General features: G+C 40.8%; 1 protein-coding gene across 1 annotated transcript in view; it reads right to left on the minus strand.

Moving 5' to 3' along the window:
• Positions 1 to 1002: 1002 nt before the first annotated feature.
• RYBP (RING1 and YY1 binding protein) overlaps positions 1003 to 19653 on the minus strand; it is a 41740-nt gene continuing 23089 nt past the window's right edge. The window contains exons 3-5 of the mRNA XM_057422913.1: positions 6491 to 6667; positions 6279 to 6377; positions 1003 to 2131 (exon numbers count right to left, since the gene is read on the minus strand). Coding sequence (XP_057278896.1) covers positions 1879 to 2131; positions 6279 to 6377; positions 6491 to 6667 — 529 coding nt within the window. The 3' untranslated portion in view covers positions 1003 to 1878. The remainder of the gene's footprint in view (positions 2132 to 6278; positions 6378 to 6490; positions 6668 to 19653) is intronic.

Below are 19653 nucleotides of genomic sequence, written 5' to 3' on the forward strand. Positions count from 1 at the left end.
CAAAATTAAGTTGGGGTGCCCACGTTAAAGTTTCAGAGTAAAACCACTGCTGCAAAGGCACTGCTACTGCACATACCTTGGAGCTGGGGCTGTAACAGATCCCTACTCACACATTTCTGTCGCCAGTGTGAAAGGAACCTATGTCTGCTACTCAAAACCACACAGATTTTAAAAGAAATCTTAAATCAGTTGCCTCCACAAAGAGAAATTACTCTTGCTAAGCAAGTAATTCACAATATAACAAGCTGGCACAAAGTTGTCGAAATGCGGCCCTCTTTCATCATGCCCGAAAGTTATGCATTTGATGTCAAATGAAGCCATAGCCTCTGCACCTGAAATTACTGCAAAGCACCCTGGGGCCACTAAATAAAGACGAAAAGCCAAAAAGGTTTGGGATTTGTTGTTCTGTTTCACCTCTTCAGCCTAGTGTTTTAGCAGGATAATGCATGGAAGGTAAACTGTAAAGCAACATTAACAGGCCAAGAAAAGAAATTACAGTCTGAATAGCTTTAGAGCAAGAACGAAGGAGATGCTGGTAATGAGCATGAGCCACACGTGCCACTCACTTGCCAGCATGAAAGTTTTTCCCTACTTTTGCTCCCATCACAGGAGACTGAGAAGTGTCCAAACGCTGACAAGCCCAGCATCATCACTGGAGGAGATTCTGTTCAGAAACCACTCTTGGAACAGAGATGGATTTCAAGAAGAGCCACCCCAACAGCACAGATGGGACAGACGAGGACTGACCCACATGCCACGGGCTGGAATGAGCACCAGCTTGCTCCCTCAACCTGCAATCACTCCCAGCCCTACGGCTCCCTGCTGCCTTCTAACCCAAAGCAAACCGCTCCAGTTCTAAAGTTATCTTGGTCACTGATGCAGATGGACTAAATTTATTAAATCTAAGAACACCAAACATCTGTGGGATTGGCTACGCACAAGAGTGATAGTCATGTTACTAAAACAATGACTCTGTGCCATGCCAGTACCACTCCAGTTGCGAATGCTTATGCTCCAGCTGGACATGAACTTGCACATCACCAATCTGAATTACCCTCAGGGAAATACAAGCTACCTGGAGTAATCTTTTCTCATTTCAGATCCCAAGCTATAAAAATCAAAACCGTGTGTCCAGTACATTTTAGACATTGCTTAGGGAAGAAACGGGGAAGGAACAATAGAGAGAACAGGTCCCATCCAGATTCAAACCTTCAGGAACGCTTTTCACCTAAGACCAGTTCCATTTCAGTTTCAGTACTTTCACAGAAGGAGACTGTCCCAGATCTTGAACTGTTCAAAAATGATTTTTTTTTTTCACTTCACAGTGTTTCAAGCACCAGCGTTTCCATGTATTGGTTTCAAATAACCCTTTATATATATTTATTTATATATATATTTATATATAATTTATATCAAAACTGATAGTACACAGTATAACTGGAAGAAGAACTGAACTTAAAAAGGATATGTTGAAAGAGGATGGAGTTTGTGAATGCAATAAATAAAGCCCCCTTCCCTCCCCACCCACTCCCTACCCCAAAACAAAAAGTTGTAATGTTCATGGAAAATTGTGCACAGCAGATATTATAAAAAAGTAGGTTCAGGAGCACATCCAATTATAAATGATTGTTAGGAAAATCATATAAAACAATGGAATACATAAAAGTGTCAAGAGTAATCGTCAGGGTGAGAAATTCCTTGGTGTCCAGATGCCCACGGCAAGCAGAAGTTATCCTGGTTGCATCAGTAAGAGGTCGATGTCCGAGTGTGTGTGTTCAAGCACAGAAGAGGCTCTCCAGGATCTGAACAGCATGGGCAGGTGGAGTGTTTGAATTTCATACCCTGAATTCATAGTTTCCACAACTGCATGTGCAATTTTCAGAAAGATTCATCGTTGACTGCTGACATGTCCCCCTTTGGCGTGGAGGAACGGGACGAGCCCTTGTCTGTGCTCTCAGAGCCCGAGCTGCTCTGATTCTGTTGTTCTGATCCTGCACTGGAGGTCACTGTAGAAGACGACGTGGAAGAAGAGCGAGTCTTTTCTTTAAAGTCTGTGATAATTACTGTGACATTCCCCACTGTGACTGCCAGCTGCTGTGCGGTACTTCTGTCCACATTTTTCAGTCTGGGTCTAAAAGAAATGAGAAAACATTTATAAAGCAGATAAAAATAAGCGAGAAGGGAAAACTTTATTAGGAAAAGGATTTGACAACAAACTCCATGTGACTTTCCCTATGGTTGCCCGCACAGATGGCAGTAACTGGGAGAGCCCAAGCAGCAGTGAATGCTGCACAGCAGAAGATGAAGGTTTGACCTGCTTCCCTGTGACAGCCTGGGTCACGAGGGCTGCAGCAGCATGCTCAGCCCCAGAGGAAAGACCTGTCTTGCAAACGGTGTCTGCTGTGGACTTATTCCTAATCCAAGTCTGCCAGAAAGGAGGACACTACAGCAGAGCCAAGCGGACAGGAGCCAGACAGACCAAAGGATCTTCTCCCCAAGGGGCAGATGAAAGCATTCTCTTATCTAAATTCACCATCTCATCATGTGCCCTGATGTTATGAGACAAGGCTGTGACTCTGCAATACAAAACCACATGAAAGCATTTGACCACGGTTCTTTCATTCCCATATTGAAACTCTGCAGCTGCAAACAACACAGGCACTGGGACAACTTGGCTTCTCTTTCAACTGCTTTGAGCTTATACAAATCAGATGCCCAATCAGCCTATGTATAAAATTGCTCTAAATGTTCCCTCTGGAACTGAGGCTATTGTAAATAAAACCCAGAATGTGCAACAGTGTTTCTTGCAGCTAGCGTTTTTGGTTAGGGGAAAGGATGGGGGGATCAAAGCCACCAGAACACACCACATTGGTATTTATTACTCAAGATTATCTCAGTAATTTGCATGCTGTGCTATCATTCAATTAGTAATGCAGTTAATAAGGGCCTAGACTCTAGGAAGCTGACAGTCACGCACATTTCAGAGGCTGGTCCAAAGCTTTAATACAACAAATTTTGGACACTCCTCCAGCTACCAGAGAATTCCAAGTCAGCTGCAGCAACTGCTGCAATTTACAGCTTTTGCTCCTAATTAAAGGTCAGGCTGAAGCAGTGGAATATTCCCAAAAGGGAAATTAAAATGGAGAGTCTTTATACATCACTGAAAAGTAGCTTGCCGAGAACTGCCTTATTTCCCAGGGATGGAGGGAAGGTTAGTTTACTTTGGGATCAAGCTCCAGCTTTTAAACCAATCCATCTTTCCTCCTGCTTGTCTGCAGCACATTAGGCTAGTGCGATCAAAACAAAAAAAAAGAGGAAATTTGACAAACTTGGTATTCGCCATGCACACTCAGTGGTCTGCAGGGGTAAGTTAACAAGGGGAAAGTCCTTAAGTAGTCATTATCCAAGTGGCATTCTAGAACTGGACAGAATAAAGTATTAAGACTGGATGTATGGCTTCAAAAATAGAACAACTGCACCTCTGCAAACTTCCTTACCAAAAATGACGTTACTGCACCACAAACAGTATTTGCATACCTAGCTTAGGAGGCTGGTTCAATTTTTAACAAGTACTAGAGGAAAAGCCTTTTGACTAGATAGAAAATACAATTCAAACAATCACTGCACTGGGGTAACTGTCAGTAAAACCTCCTACTTAAAACAGCCCCTTGGTTCAGTGACCAGCCTTTTCAGACCCACAGCTGAGCTTAGTGAATTCCCGCAGCAGTGAGACACACACACCCACATATATGCGTCGGGCATACGCATTTGCAGGCGCTGGCAAACTCAACACATAACCACAGGCTAGATGAAATGATGTCACCTTGTTTGTGGGTAACAAGAAAGGCCAGATAAATCAGCATGTTTTGGGGTTTCCGTCAGCTTTCAGATAGCATCTCTGCAGATGCAGGCTGCCCCCAAAGCATCGGTAGCAAACACAGCAGCAAGCGTTCCCGGAAGCGTAGTACGCATACGTATTTTCCTCCCTAAGCCCCAAGTTCCTCTAGGAAACCCAGTTCTTCCTGTAATTTGCCTGGGTCATTTGTTTTCTCTTGTACTCAGAAACAGTTGAAAAAATGCTGGCCCAGATACCGGAACAGACCTTTCTTCCTCCACCTTTCAACAGGGCTGAACAGGCACATGAACTCCCACTACTGCTTGTCAAAAGCCAGTGCCAATAGTGGTATTCAGGGGACAAAAAAAGGAAGACTAAAATGAGTTCATATGGCCTAAGCTGCATTCTGCCCAGAAAAGCTCCTGCTACCAGCAGCCTTTGAGATAAGCCATGCACCAAGCACCTGAATGAAACTGCCCATGCATCTTTAAAGGCCAAGACAAAGTCACATGAAAGGACTCTGTGGAAGCAGGGCTGAGGTGCAGGATATCTCTACAGTACTGCTCACGAACATATTCTCAATGTCAGTTTTAGAACTGAGCTCTCCAACCATTGCTGCAGCCAGTTTTAGGAGTCTCCCCTGTGCAAAGAGCTGATGAAGCACAGATGGAAACCTAGTCTCTCTTCAGCACATGCATACTATTTTTGTTTCCTATAGAAGGCAAAGGGATGGCCCCATTCACATTATTCTGCAATATTAAACACCCTGATGTTTTATGTTTATAGCTGAAAGGATTTATGGCCAAATAAGAAAGGTGTTTCAAAACCATGAATATGAAAGTGTACAAGAAGTCATGGAACAGACCAAAGTATTTTGTCAGAAACAATCCAATAAGTTCAAAAAGGACTTCTTAGAAATCCAGGGATCCTTAAAAGCCAATTTACAAAAACAGTTAAGAAATCTGGGCATGAAAAAAATCTGAACATGTAAGTTGTATAAAAACCAGATCCTTTAAAAAGACAGAACTTCTGAGGGCAGTGAACTGCAAGAAAGGTTCCACTAAACTAAATGCTTAAAGACTGTTTAACAACAGAAGGAGATGATGTATCCCTTAAAAACATCCAGCTAGACCTGATATTATTAAGGATTAATTGGGAATGACAGAAGCTTGCTACAAAGCATGGACTAAAAGACTCTGCAGTAGACAGAGCGACTCCTTCAAAGAGTAAAAACAATTATTTGTTGTAATCTATCAATTTAATATTATGTCATCAGTCAAGTGCATCAAGTCTCCTACAACTTAGGTCTGAAAATAAGTACCATTCCAAACAGAATGGGGAAAAATAAATCACTGCAATAAAGCCATATTTCTCTAATCAAATGAGGAATGGACACTTTGATCTTTGGGGGCTGAGGAAGAGTTAACAGCAGTCCCTGCAAACAGCTCAGTCTTCTAGCAGAGCAAATCTCACATGCCCTCACTACATTCAAGTCAGTTACTGTGTAAAGGATATTTACTCTTATTAAAGAGTTTCATGCTATTATTTAGAAACTTCCAAGACAACAGTTTTCTGCAGTCATGTCTTGCCAACCTTAATGCTAATAGCAGCATGAACCAGATTTCCCATGTGCTTTACAACTGTCTGCAGCTAATACTGCTTCAGTTCATGTGGCTTCACTGTAAAATACTTATTACAGCATGTTTTAAAAAGAGATGCAATTCTTCTATAGCCCACATAGGCAAAGTGCCCTGTTGAATTCTGCCTCTTAGAGCTCTCCAAGTTCAGTAATATAAAAACTGCTCTTTGATGCTGAATTTTTAAGAAATAAAGCACAAGGTGTCACTTAAAGAAAACAAGCACAGAGTATTGGTACAGGAAAGACTAGGAAGAAACCTTTCTCCACAGACAGCTACTCACTTGAAACCTAGATAAAAGCAAAACCAACCATTCACGCTTTTTGTTGGTACCAAGATTCTAGCAAAGCTGTTCATGAAGGTTTTTAATCCAATATACTTGGAAAATTAATTACAGTGACTGAATTGCAGATAAAGAAGTTAAAAAAGTGACCTTTGTTACTGCTATCAAGTGATGATAAGAATGTTACACACCACTACAAATACTGGTTAATGTTTTTCCACTCGCTGTGTTTTATACCAAAAGCATTACTGCCCAATTGACAATATGATTACTATAGCAGAGAAATGAAAACTGAGTGGACAACAGAGTAAGTATTTCCAATGCCTGAATCCGTCCTCACCAGCAGAGTGTCTGAGTGCTTGTACACTGAGACGGCTCATAGCCACTGATGGTCTTGCCATACTAAACCAATGCCCTGTGGGTTAGATGGTACTCTGTCCATCAAAAAAAAAAAACAAACAAAACCACATTGTTTGCTATTTAACACAGCTGTCAGATACCAAGAGCTTAACTATAAAGTTACCTTGAAGTGTGATTTGAGTCGCTGGTCTTTGTTGTAGTATTCCCAGACTGTATGCTGTTCGCTTCGCTAGGAGGATCTTTCACAATGTCTGACTTTGGTCTGTAAAATTGGAAGGAAGACAGAGAGTATGACATTAGTTGTACTACATGATTAATCAATGCACAATGCTACTGAAACCACATCATGTTTAATAGGGTACCCTTCAAACTTACTTAGTCTTCTTGTTAGCGTTCTTCTTTGTAACACTTGGACTAATTTCCTTCTCTTTGTCAGGTTTTTCTTTGTCTTGTTTTTCCACTTTCTCCTTCTTCTCCTTCTTAGGTGGTGGTGGGGTTGCATATTGCTGGGCAACTTGCTGTGCCACCAACTGAGAGTTTATTCTAGGTTTTCTATAATGACAATAAAAAGATAGATCTATAGTCAGTTTTACACAATAAAAATCACTTCACCAAGAGCAGTACGAAGATTTATTTCAACAACCAAATGGATGCTCTTATTTAATGTGAAATACTACTGCTGCTACCGAACACGATACAAATTTTAAAATTAAGAAACACTCCAAATTGCTGTTTCACATCAGTTTTTGGCCTCATTAAACATTCTTAAGTGTAATGCTCCCTTTCTTCCGTCCATGTCATGAAATCACAGTCAACTGTAGGGGACAATATTGAAAAAGTAGCTTTCAAGAAGTTTGCCAGCTGCATGCTGTGGGTACACTTCAAGAGAAGAACACAGAATGATAAAAGTAAGTTTCCCAATAAACAGTCTCCTGCATATTTTCAATTTAATTTTTCAAATGAGCTTCTGGTTACCCAAAGCAGCCAATCTTGCGCAAATAACAAAGAGCAAGAGAAGGTAACTGAGAGGACTTTGTCCCAAGGACCACGACCGAAGCTCCCTGACAGGAGGACAGAAGACAAGTGGGCATTCATGGTTCCATGGGGCTACAGCCGTGCCAGGCTCCGACACACCATCTTTACACTATTGTCTGCAGTTCCCAATGGTGTTCGGATAAAACACACAGGCAAACTGTTTTCCAAAGACTATTTCCATTTCAAATTATGATTTACACAAAAAAGTAGCCTTGCAAGTAACCAATAGCTTGGTTATTGGTCCTCACATGTCTTGTAGAAATTGGTACCTTCGTCCCTCCTGCATTCCTCATCCAAACTGTAATATCCTCTCAGCGTAACAGCTTAAGACCTCTCCCTCCTGGCCTGGCATATCACAAAGCCGTTTATACTTTGAACACTCAGACTACTGTGATCGATCCAACCTCTTTAACATGCCAGAAAGATCTATGCTCCCTATGTCCACACAGCTTGCAGGGGCGGGGGGGGTGGGAAAAACAGGTTATTGACTCCATTAGTTGTCCATTATGAGCCGAATACTAATTGCAATAGTTGTTTAAGCACATCCATAGCCATTATCTTGGTCATAAATACGATTCAAGTATTTCACATCAGCCTACAACAGATTGCCAAGGAAAACAGTACACAAGTATCATTAAGTCACAACTGGCACACAGAAACCCAAGGGTTTCTGCTGTATAGCTCTGTACCTGCATCCATTTTTTACTAGAAACATCTAGAGAGACTTTAATAAGCTTAGTGAATTCATGTGATAAAGAAAAAAAAGTACAAAACACTAATTGCTCATATCTGCATTCAGAGATGATACAGACAATGGAACACTCAGAGAAGTTCTACTCCCTGTCACAGGAAGGTACAAGTAACTAATAAACCTCTTGACACTGGTTTTCTGTATAATGGTAACAAGATGTGCTTACTGAAGCCAGATATACCCAAATATTTAATTTCATTTCAGAACCACAGCTTATTATAAACTATGCAACAGGTTGTAATCAGGCCTGTGACCTGTCTCAATACCACTGGCACTTGGATTTTCCACCCAACACAGAAACTGTAACTAATTTTATGCTACAAGCTGCATTCATTTCTGAGGAAAGATTACCTGATCTTCAGCCTTAAGTAACTATGATGCTGAAACATTTTGCAGATTGTATCAAGCAGTTACCTGTTCCACAGAACAGAGAAGATATTCAGCATCCTTGCATTTGAAGTCCCATATATAGCAATTTCTGTCTGTAAGACTGAGAATAAACACGTCAGAAGAAGCATTTGGGTTACACGGAAAAGATTTTCAGATTGATGCAACCACACCAAAAGCTGACAACAGTAGCTTGTGTCAAGCAACCTGCTAACCACCTACTCAAAAAAGAAAAAAAAAAAGGAAAAAGAAGAGATAAAGTATCAAGAAATCTTCAAAGAGAGGGCAGATACCATCTCCCTGTGTGATTATACATGATTAACATCACTGCTTGAAGCTGCCACTTCTGCTCAGGCTTACAGTTATTTGCTGTTTACACAGCCAGCTAAGCCAGAAACCCGAGCCATTCATGGGAAATCCCACTTCAAGAATTTGAGAGCACCTTCAAAGATTTTCTACTTTGCACAACTGATGTGCCTGCTTGTGATGTTAGTCCTAAGGCTTACATCCAATCTCTGCAGTGACAGAGCTGCCGCTCCTGTTGCGGGAGGTGCTGCACTGCTTGAGTGAAGATACAAATTTTAAAATGGTAACTTCAACTAAAATAAACAAATAATAAAAAATAATACATAAATAAATCACACTGCATGTCCCCAGAGAAGGCTGGAATCCAAAAAAGACCAGCCCTGAAGTGCTCCTGCAGAGACACTTCGCCCCATGCTCTTCCACTCCTTATTTGTGACAGCACAGTACATTTATTAAGTTTTATCACATTCTGGCCAGCCATTCATATAACTAGCACAACTTCTCCAAACACCGTTATTTGCATACTCCTGCTTACATGCCAGGATGGCTCCCTGGTAAGGGCAAACCCCAGACTGAAAGGGAAGAGAGCAGGCAGCAGCATGCGTAGACAAGGGACATGCAGGAAGGGGCACCAGGCCTGCTGATGGGGTTTCTCCTGCCACACCAAGGAAGGAGGCAGGAAGGTGCTGAGACTCCTGTCAACACCAAGCATGTTTCAACATCTACTAGAACAGTTTTATTTATTTATTTTAAGTAACGCAAATAACCCATTCACTTTCCAATTCCTAATTTGGCCATTTCACACACTAGCAGCAAGGCTAGGAAGGTTAAAAAACAGGGAGGTTAAGCAACTGGCATACTAATAGTAAGAATAATAGGAGTAATAAAATCCTTCAAATAAGGCACATGCTGCCACTACAGCCAGAATACACTGGTTACAAACCCTTTACAAAAAAGCCAACCAAAGCAAGTAGAGCAGCACATTTTTAACCAAAGCAAACTATAACCATAGTAACCATAATCAAGTAAAGTAGCTGCAATATCCAAAACTTGCTCCCAGTTTCCATGCTTACCAAAAAAACACTTCAAGGGCAAACACTGATCTAACCCAACACCCCTAGCAAAGGCCACAGAATTACAGTATGGTTTGGGTTGGAAGGGACCTTCAGATCACCCAGCTCCAACACCCTGACACAGGCAGAGATACCCTTCCATAGACCAAGTTGCTCCCAGCCCCGTCCAACCTGCCCTTGAACACTGCCAGGGATGGGGCAGCCACAGCTTCTCTGGGCACCCTGTGGCAGTGCCTCAGCACCCTCACAGGGAAGAGCTCCCTAATATCTAACCCAAATATCCCCTCTCTCAGGTTAAAGCCATTCCCCGCTTTTTCCTATCACTATGTGCTCTTACAAATGTAAAATCACTGATACTCTGCAGTGGATACTAGTCATTTTCCCCAGCAGTATCTGAACATGGAAGAAGAAAGAAGTATCAGTGGAGAGAAACAAGCCTCATTCTCAGTTGGGCTACAATTCAACATGCTCTGCCTTCTACTGCAGAATTCAGAGTCAAAAACTGAACAGAAAGTTAAAAGCATTTCTGTATTTTTACTGTAAGAATAAACAGCTGCAGAAACAAGTATTAACCATGTTTCATCCCCAGATCGGCTTATCAGCTTGCTTTCCATGACATTAGATGTATTCTTTGTTTGTATGAACCATTTAAGTGAGAAAAATCAAACCCCAACTCAGCCTCTTCCAAACTTTCTAACCACTATTTGCACTGAAGAAGTATATTGTCATTTAGTAGAAGGTTTAAAGTATCAACATTACACAAAAATCTCAGCTAACAAGTCTCAACTTCCAAAAACATACTTAGTATTACACGTGGTTCTTGTACTCCTAAGCAGACCCCAAATACTTGAGCAAGTATCTGAGATACTTCTACCTAAAGGAACATTAAGATAAAGTTGTGTTTTGATCAGACAATTTTCCCCTAAATTAAGCAACAGTCTGGGTAAAGACTCAACCATTATGACCCAACACTGACATGACAAATACATGAACATTATCTTCTTTTTTTCAACCCCTTTAAAACTAAGAGCGATTAAACTGCTTTAAACTGTGCTTTCAAAGTTACCTTCAGCCAGATAAACTGTTTCACACTAGTTAAACATAGTTTACATCACAGAAGCAGGTATTTGCTCAATAATTCACAATCTTTGCAGCAAGGACATACTAAGGCACAAAGAGCTGAAATACATTGTCTATTCTGAGCATAGCTTTGGCGCATTGGTATTTACCATCAACTATCATAGATGATGCACACAAATATTCTTTACTATCTTTCAGTAACAGACCTGCACAGAAATATAATGCCTGCAAATACTATACCCTCAGATTGTCATATGAAGCAACACTGGGACATCTGGCTCATAGGAAGTGAAATAAATGCAAACCTTTTCCCGAAGGGCTCACTGCCTATGTTACTGCGCTCTTGAAATGAAAAAAAAACAAACAAACAAAAAAACAAAACCAAAACCCCAAAAAGCAACAACAAAAACACAACTGTAGTTTTAAGGTTCTGGCAAGCATCTCACAGTGTTTTACTACTTGCATTTTTTCCTCTATCTCAAAGCTTTCTTTAAAGCCCCTTTCGGGACCAATTCCAGAGGGCTACTGCCCAGGAATTCTGCTGCTCCACTCATAACCCCTGCAAATGGGCTGAGGAGCAGAGCAGCACAAATCACCGCACAACCAACACACGGTAGTTACTCAGACCTGGATTTCAACAGGGATATAGGAGGATAAGCTGCACCATATTTTTATGTGACCCTAATTTCTGTAAATGTTTGGGATTTACCTGGTCCTTCTGCCTTGAGTAAAGGCAAACCACCCACCTCCTGTGGACACAGTGAGGCAGAGACAGCAGCTGGCTTTATACCCACAGCAACACAGAGACCCTGAGGAACCCCGGCAATCCCCAGAAATGTGGATCTAATTACAAATGCTGCTGCTTCCTTACAACTATGTTATCAGAAGAATGAAAGTGGCATTGAGTGGGATTTCAGAGTCAAAAGCCTCGTGTAACGTGAAGTACGGAGGATTTAGATGATTTCATGCTGTTCGGGCTTTGATGCAAGAGGCGATACCAGCAGACCTCTGCATGGCTTGCCATTTCTTTGAGAAGTGTTTTATACACTGTGCAGTGTGAAGTGCATGGTTATTTTAATAATCCCAGTCACACACCAATATATCTTTGCTCAAAGAAGAACAAGAAAACAAGACTAAAGGAATTTTCATGCGTTTTCATGAAACAGTGCCAACATCGATAATACAATCAGCATACTTTGAGTGATATTGTAAAGCAAGGTTAGAAACTAACCCATGAACATTAACATCTCCTTAAAAGAGTTTTACATTTAGAAGAACCAAAGCTTTAGCATAATTAAACCCCAACCATGACCAGGTGAGCACTCATTCTTGCATGCATATTTTCCAGATCATTTATGATGGCCACACGGTCCTTTTTAGCAATGAGAATGAATGAACAAACCATCCTTGGTGTACAACTGCAGAGCAGTATGGAAGCTGTCTGCATTTATCTGAGAAGTTTTCTGCACAGTAGAAGATCACAAAGCAATGCTAAAACAATAAAAGACAACTAGACAGATACAAACAGCAAGAAATAGTGACTGAGCAGCATCTTGTTGAAAGAATTTTCTTTGAATGTGCTAATGCTGTGTTTTTAATTCAAAATACAGATGTTTAAAAATACAGAAATAAACCTAAGGAACATCTACTTCTGAGCTGGCACAGCAAGGTGTTTTAAAGGCTCTTGAGTGTTAAGTCAGAACATTTTGGACAAAAAGGTGAAAGTAACAGCTTCACACAAACAAAACTATCACCCACCACAAAATAAACTAAGTACATTTAAGAATGTATGGCCACCTCCAGAAAGCTTCCAACAAACTGTTCAACATCCTCCTTGACCATTCAACCACTCTCTCCTACCTCACCGAAAGAGCCAAGAATAAGCAAAGCAGAGATAAAGAAGCCTCAGCTTTGCGATAACTATTGCTGGCCACAACAACAAACCTTGAGTTGTTCAGACTTCAGAAGAAGAGCTATTTTCAACTCTGTCTGTCCACCAGAAGTTTTTAGACTTCAGGTCATGGCTCAGTTTGAACACCCTCCACAGTACTTAGGTTTTAAACTTTAGAGTTCAGAATTATCTGCAGTACTTAACATTTAGTGGTCTCACAAAGCTGCCAGCTCCCTGCTTTTTAGGGTGAATAACTTTCCCATTCTTAACTTGGTTAAATGAAATGCAAGCTGTCACCTCCATATATACCACACATTTTGCTGTAAAGTGGCTAGTCACTGCCTCTGTGTCCCTACAGGGTAGCTGAAGCTTTTTGAATGGTGCCTGTAGAAAGAATACTCAATTTTTACTTGGGACAGCAGCCTCAGCATTGCCTATTTTTAATTATTTGGGCATACTTACAAATCAAAGCCTATAAATCAGGGGTTTATTCCCAGAGTTGCCACTGCACAGATTTTGCAGCTCATGTTTCCATTTTTGGTTTTTTTTTTTTTCCTTAGTGAGAATATGCTAAAAATCACAAAGCCAGTACTAAGAGAGTCCTAGAACTGATCTATGAAACTATTTCAGTACAACTGCTCAATAGCACAATGTAATAGATATTTCAATACTTCCACAGTTCTTTTTTAATATACATTGTTTCATATAATCCCATTACAAACAGTGTAAAGTTAGGGCCATAGGATGTTTTTGGAAGCAGTTTGACCAGAATTTTGCCATCCTGAAACTGAGTAGTCACATATTTCCTCAAAACACCCATTCCAATACAGTACAGAACTGGAAACTGCAAATACCATTTGCAGATGCTACCACAAATCCAAAGGTGAAAGCAAATCAGGACCATTCACCTCCTGTCAAATTAAGTACGACACATCTTCCAGAGAACAGGGCTAGTTGGGAATTTGCTGGAAAATTCTCAGTGCAGAAGCACCACTGATTGCAGTTCTGCAAGTACACAGAACTTGCACAAAACTTTGGTTTATTTTGTTTTTTCGGGTTGGGGTTGGTTTGTAGTCTTGTTTAAAGGGAAGTTGACAAATCAGTCTGGGCTTTCTGGTTATGAAGTATCACTGATTGACTACAAACCTGGGCATTCTCCATCTAGTCTCACGGGCTCCGCTTACCATACTGCCCTAGGTCTTCGTCCTTCCCTACAACACAACCCTATGAAAATAATTAATTCAAAAAGATATGTCCAACAGTGTATGATGCACATTTTGGACTACAGGTTTATATTCTGATACATCTCTGTGGTGGGTTCATGATACCAAGGAGTATAAGACTTTGCAGCAAACAAAAGTTCCCACACACTCTGGAGAAGGAAGAGCCATAGCTACAAGGACTCGTGCAAAACAGCACTTCTCAAGAGCAACAACCCTTCCCTTTTGCAGCTACTTAATTTGAAATCACAAGATGGGAAAAAGAAGAATTAAGCACAAGGCCACCTCTGATAAGACAGTGTGGATGGAAAATAGCAGTGATGGTGAATAACAATGCTGAGTATCAGCTATTGGAAGAGAGCTTGATGTTTACTTAACCACTAATTCCATAAAATTTAACTTACTGTGTCTGCACGAAGCAAAACAAAAGTCATGCCAAAGTTTTGGAAGACATACTGCTCTGTTTCTCCTTTTAGAGCAAGAACCTGCCTGGAAGCTCTCACAGCACTGGCAGTCTTGCTCCTCAGCTGTAGCACCTACCTAAGCTGCAACAGGAGATAATTTCATATCTCATCTGCAGAAACTAACGAGTGCCAATGAAAGCTCAAAGGGTGTCCAGCAGATGCTCACCCTGCAGCTGCTTTCTCTGCCTAGTCTGAATCAGTGGGAGAGGCCTGCTCCAATGATGGCAACTGCTCCCTGACAGTCTCTGCTCCATCCCTGGAGCTGCAGGAGATCACTGTGCCTGTCTGTGCTTGCTGTGTGATGCTGACCTGCACAGCGACCCATCAGCAGGCACTGCAGGAGCCTGTGGGTATGTATATAATATCTAAATAAAGGTAAAATTGTGAAGAATTGGCAAAACACCATATTTACCATATTTTAAGCATATTTTGTCTTGTTTGATGGGGATGCAGGACTGCCCAAATAATCACAATTTCTTAAAGTTTACAAACGTAAAACTTCTGATTCATGAGCATGTACAAAATCTAAGACAAAAGTACATAGCAGAATGAGTTTTTCAGCTGCTTTCTTGTTCCAGTATTTCACATGAAAAATAATTTTCTATTAAGTTTTTAAATGGCCCATTTAAAAAATAAACAGAAATTAAGAAAAAAGGGCACAATACATCTCTCTTGTTCAAAACAAAATTTGTAATATGTAACAGATTAAAATGGCATCAGCTCCCAACTGCAATACCACCCTAAATTCCAGCTGAATTAAAGCAATTTTACAACTCCTCTTCTTGCTCTCAGCCTAAGCATTTGCTTACCACAAGTAGCAGTTAGGCCCACAGCAAAGCATTCAGCAAAAAGCAGTGCTTCCTACTCATTTATTGGGTTTGTTGGGAAGAAGTTCTACAGCAGGAGAAAAACTGTATTAATCTATACAAAATCCACAACCAAGTGCTTATGAAATGGGAATGCAACCATAAATGTAAAAAAAAAAAGATGGCCTTGAGATTACTAAGTAATTTTTCTTAGGTGTGCAGTTTTTTCCAGTGTAAATAATTTTAGTCTCATGTTGCAAGTGCTGCACAAGCTTCATGTCTATAGACTTATTGCAACTGCCCTCATCATGCTATTGACCCATTCACTGATCCACTCAGAGCTTCAGTTTAATCCATCACTGAAAATTCAAACCAGTGCTTCAGCATGTTGTAAACATGCTGTGCAACTGCTTCTGGTGTTCTCATCTACAGACACACCTTACTGCAAAATACCAAATGTTCCATGATTTACAAGGGCTTGCAAAATTGTTATGGAAAATTCACTGATCTCAGTACAAAATTTACTTGCCTACTACCACCAGAATGATGGTAAAACTAAGGCCATTTTACTTGCTTGTCAAAAATAAGCTGCTCTCACTAGCAAAAATTCTAAAACAGTTCATAAAGCTGGCAGCAACCAAGATGTGCATAATATAACAGATTTAAAACAAAATCAATTACTTAACTACTTCTTCCTATTTGACTGTTTATTAAGCTATGTATAATCCTGAGGAAAGCAAAGAGGCTCAAAACTTCCTGTTGAGTAAGAAGGTGCAGTTGGCAGCATGAGGGTATAAATGAGTCTGATGGAAATTTAACATGTAGATTCCCCAAAGCAACTGCTCATGGTTATTATAAACTAAAATAACAAACATCTGAAGAAAACTTTTAGCAGCTGTAACTAAAGCTAAAAACTAGGAACACTAGACTTGATGTTAAAGACGTGCTTTATCGCTGCTGCTAATAAGTATCTTTCCATTCTTGAGTAGTAACAGAAATTGTCAAGCTGGACTAAAGGATGATGTATATGTGACATGTGAGCATCTGCCTTCAGGTTTTAGGATACTTAAGTTTCACCCTTTAAAAAACACAGGAGAGACACCAAATTTGGAAAATGAGCAATAAAAAGAAGAGATGCTGAGAAAAGGAGCTCCCTACTGAAAGGGTCATTTAAATGCTGAAACTGATCACCTCCCCAAAAGACTGTACTAAAACAAAAGTAGAATACATTTCCAAAAGCATCCTTCATAAAAGGATGTTATTAGATAAGCACGAAGAAAATCTGTACTCTTATAGCAAGATGACTTACAAAAGCATTTGTTAGCATGAACAAGGATCTCCAAATCTGAGTATGTATCAACATTTAATGCCTAATAATGTGGCATAGCATATACAGCATCACTGCTAAATAAGCCTATCAATTACTAGTTTTAAGAGAGAATTTAATATGGCCCAATGTCTGCAAAAAATCCACCAAAAGTCAATTCAGTCTAACACACCACCCCCCCCCATTGTACAGCTACAGCTGAATGGGATTTTAAGATTTTGAAGTTGCACACCAATATCACTGGTTCAGATCTGTGTTTTGACAACACGTTTCCAACATCCATAACTTGCTAGCAAATGCAAGGTTAACTAACTTTGAAGCAAGATGAACTTCTATAAACTTGCATGCTTAGGCTCCAATTTTTAAGTCAGCTCTGATGCAGACAGATCAAGAGTCACTGTTTTGCCATCACTGTCATCTTGTCAAATACTGTTCTGAACTCAGAACTTACAGGACTGAAACAGCCTACAAACCTTCAAGCGATGGTCACTAGCAAGAACTACATGACAGGGTTTACAATCACTACAGCATAATGCTTAAACTTGCACACAACTTACTCTTTGAGAGGGGCAGATAACCTCAACACCTGGCATGCATAGAGAGGCGTAACAGCTTTGCTTAAAAAAAAAACCTAAAAAGCTTCTACTGACAAACTCTTGCAGAGTCCCCTGGCAATGCAGGGGTGGGCTGGTTTATCAGAGTAAAATTTCACTGAGCTTGCATGGCACTGGAACACTGTACACTTCTCTATCACGTAACAACCAGGCTACGTTCACATAGAAGCAAAATGAGAAACTACCGTTTCTACAACAGATGCTGAATAGACTCAATAGGCTCTAAATCTCTAGGGATGCCATTAATAATAAAAGTAATTAAAAAAATAATAAGGCGGCAAATTGAGCAAGGCAGTAATTTTCATTCAGCTACATCAGACACTGCAGGCTTTACCTAAATGAGACACACTGAGTTTTCTCAGCAAGCAAAACCTCCTTTTTATTAAAAAAAGGGACATCAATGATAGGATTTCCTTTCATATGAAACAACATTTCAAGAGTCCTTGAACAACCAGGAGTGTAGCTTTGCCAGCAAAGCTCCAGCCTGCAGCAGCTATGCAACTTAAGAGGTTCCATCAGGGCTGCTGCAATGTGGAGGGGACACTACTAAAGCAGCAGCACAAGGAACTGGTACCCACTGGTACTGGGAAGAAGTACCCTACCTACTCCTTCACATGCTGTTCCCAGCACAATCTAGTGTGAAATACTGTCAGTGCTTTAAGAGGAAACCCAACTGCTCAGAAACCAGTCTGCTTTTCTAAACACAGCAAGAAATAAGAGACACTCTGAAGGATGATGAGGCAAGGCAGACATGCCTTTTCAAGAGGCCACCATGTGCTCAGAGGAGCAACTTTTCCCCCCATTGTGTCCTCTGAACACAATCTGGTAAAGGAACACAGATGCACAATTCGGGGTGTTCGGCTCCATCTGACACCACACACAGCAATCCAGGCAAACCAGAGTTAAGCACTGGGCTGTTATCAACAGCTGCTGTTCAAGCACTGTGGAAACAAGAGAGCCCAACAGCACAGAAACTTGCTTTCAACATTATTATTCCTGGGCGTGAGGAACTGACCCAGATGATTTCAAAATTTGCCAGGAAACAATATTACAATACTCAGTTCGGAAGCTCTTTCTTCCCCTAACTAGAAAGCCTTAGAAGAAACCTATTTAGTAAACTGTTAGTTCCCTACTTGGAGTGCAGTGTGAGTTACCCATGTGTGCCTAGCACACTGCAGGATAGGGAAACTAAACTACCTTTATAAGCAAAACTAGGAGAGAGCACTATCCTACGTAACAAAAAGCCAGGAATACTTAATTAAAACAACAGAAACATTTCTGAGTCCTCTGCAAATCAAATCCTGATCTGCAGATAACAATGATTACTTGTCCAGACAAAACTATCATTTTTCAGGAAAGTTCATTTTATTGTCTTCTTGAGTGTCCTACCACAGTTACCATCCAGATGACTACTAGTCTGCAGCTTTGCATACTCTCACATGGCACATATTTGTACACATACAGACACACATGAACATATACAACCACTATATCCTGAACTGCCATCATTCTGCTACAAGCGCCAAGGAGGGAAAACAAGCAAATTGAGTTAAAGGTTAATTTTATTTTCCTTATTTCCTCAGAACAGTTCTAGTGCTCCATCCTAAAGGAGTGGTTAGGTCTACTGAAAACTACCGCTTACACTGTGAACCTCTGCCAGCTGCAAATCACCCCAACTGCCCTGGCACCATCATTTACAGTCATTTTCCATTTAAAGAGCCCCACATCAGCGCCAGCATAGCCCTTCATTACCCATCCCACTTAATACCCACAATCTCTCCACAGCTCACTCGCTCGGTCTCCACTGACCAAGCAGCACATGGAGACTGATGTGCGGATTATTGGGATTCCTAATGCCTTTTCTCCCCGCTGGCTGAGCACTGAGCACTTGGCAGCCTGCCTGACCCGCAACACGTGTGGGTTTGTCAGCCTAATGCACTGTGTCATCTGGAGAATCTCAGGACGAAGCAGGACCCAACAGCGTCCACATAGCAACGGCCGACGGATCCCAAAACTTCCAGCTACTACACTTCACTGGTGGAAAAAGTACAGAAGTGAGTCTGGGTGTTTGCCACTGCTTGTCTCCCAAGAGGCAAATATATGAGGTAAGAGCAAAAACCATTCAGCACGATACTCTGAGCAAAGGCTGGAGAGTCAACATGGGGTTTTTCTGTACAAAACATCCATCCTCACTTGCCCGTAGTCCTGCAATGACTCTAAATCTGCACGTCAAGATTCTGGATTTGAGTGGTTTTTTAACCCACCTCCTGTTAACTAAATAATGGCAGTGAAGATTTAGAGATACGGGCTCAAAAATGAGTTATCACCAAGTCAGTTGTCACTCTTCAGTATAAGAGGTTGCTATTAAATTGTACTTATGCCTGGCATTTAGATACGGCAGAAAGAACTGGGGCTTGGGCATTTTTCTATGTAAAGAGACATTTTCAGGTGTGAGGCAAAACATCAGCTCTGTAAATCCCACTGTAAAGTCTTACAGGATGAATATACAAAAGGAAATACCACACAATGCGCAAATAGCAAATAAATGCAAATTTAACAGCATGCCTAACTAAAAAGTGTAATG

The sequence above is a fragment of the Pezoporus wallicus genome, unplaced genomic scaffold (genome assembly GCF_028554395.1).
Source record: "Pezoporus wallicus isolate ANWC-B61680 ecotype Strahan unplaced genomic scaffold, APGP_CSIRO_Pwel_v1 contig_7073, whole genome shotgun sequence".
NCBI classification, from domain to species: domain Eukaryota; kingdom Metazoa; phylum Chordata; class Aves; order Psittaciformes; family Psittacidae; genus Pezoporus; species Pezoporus wallicus.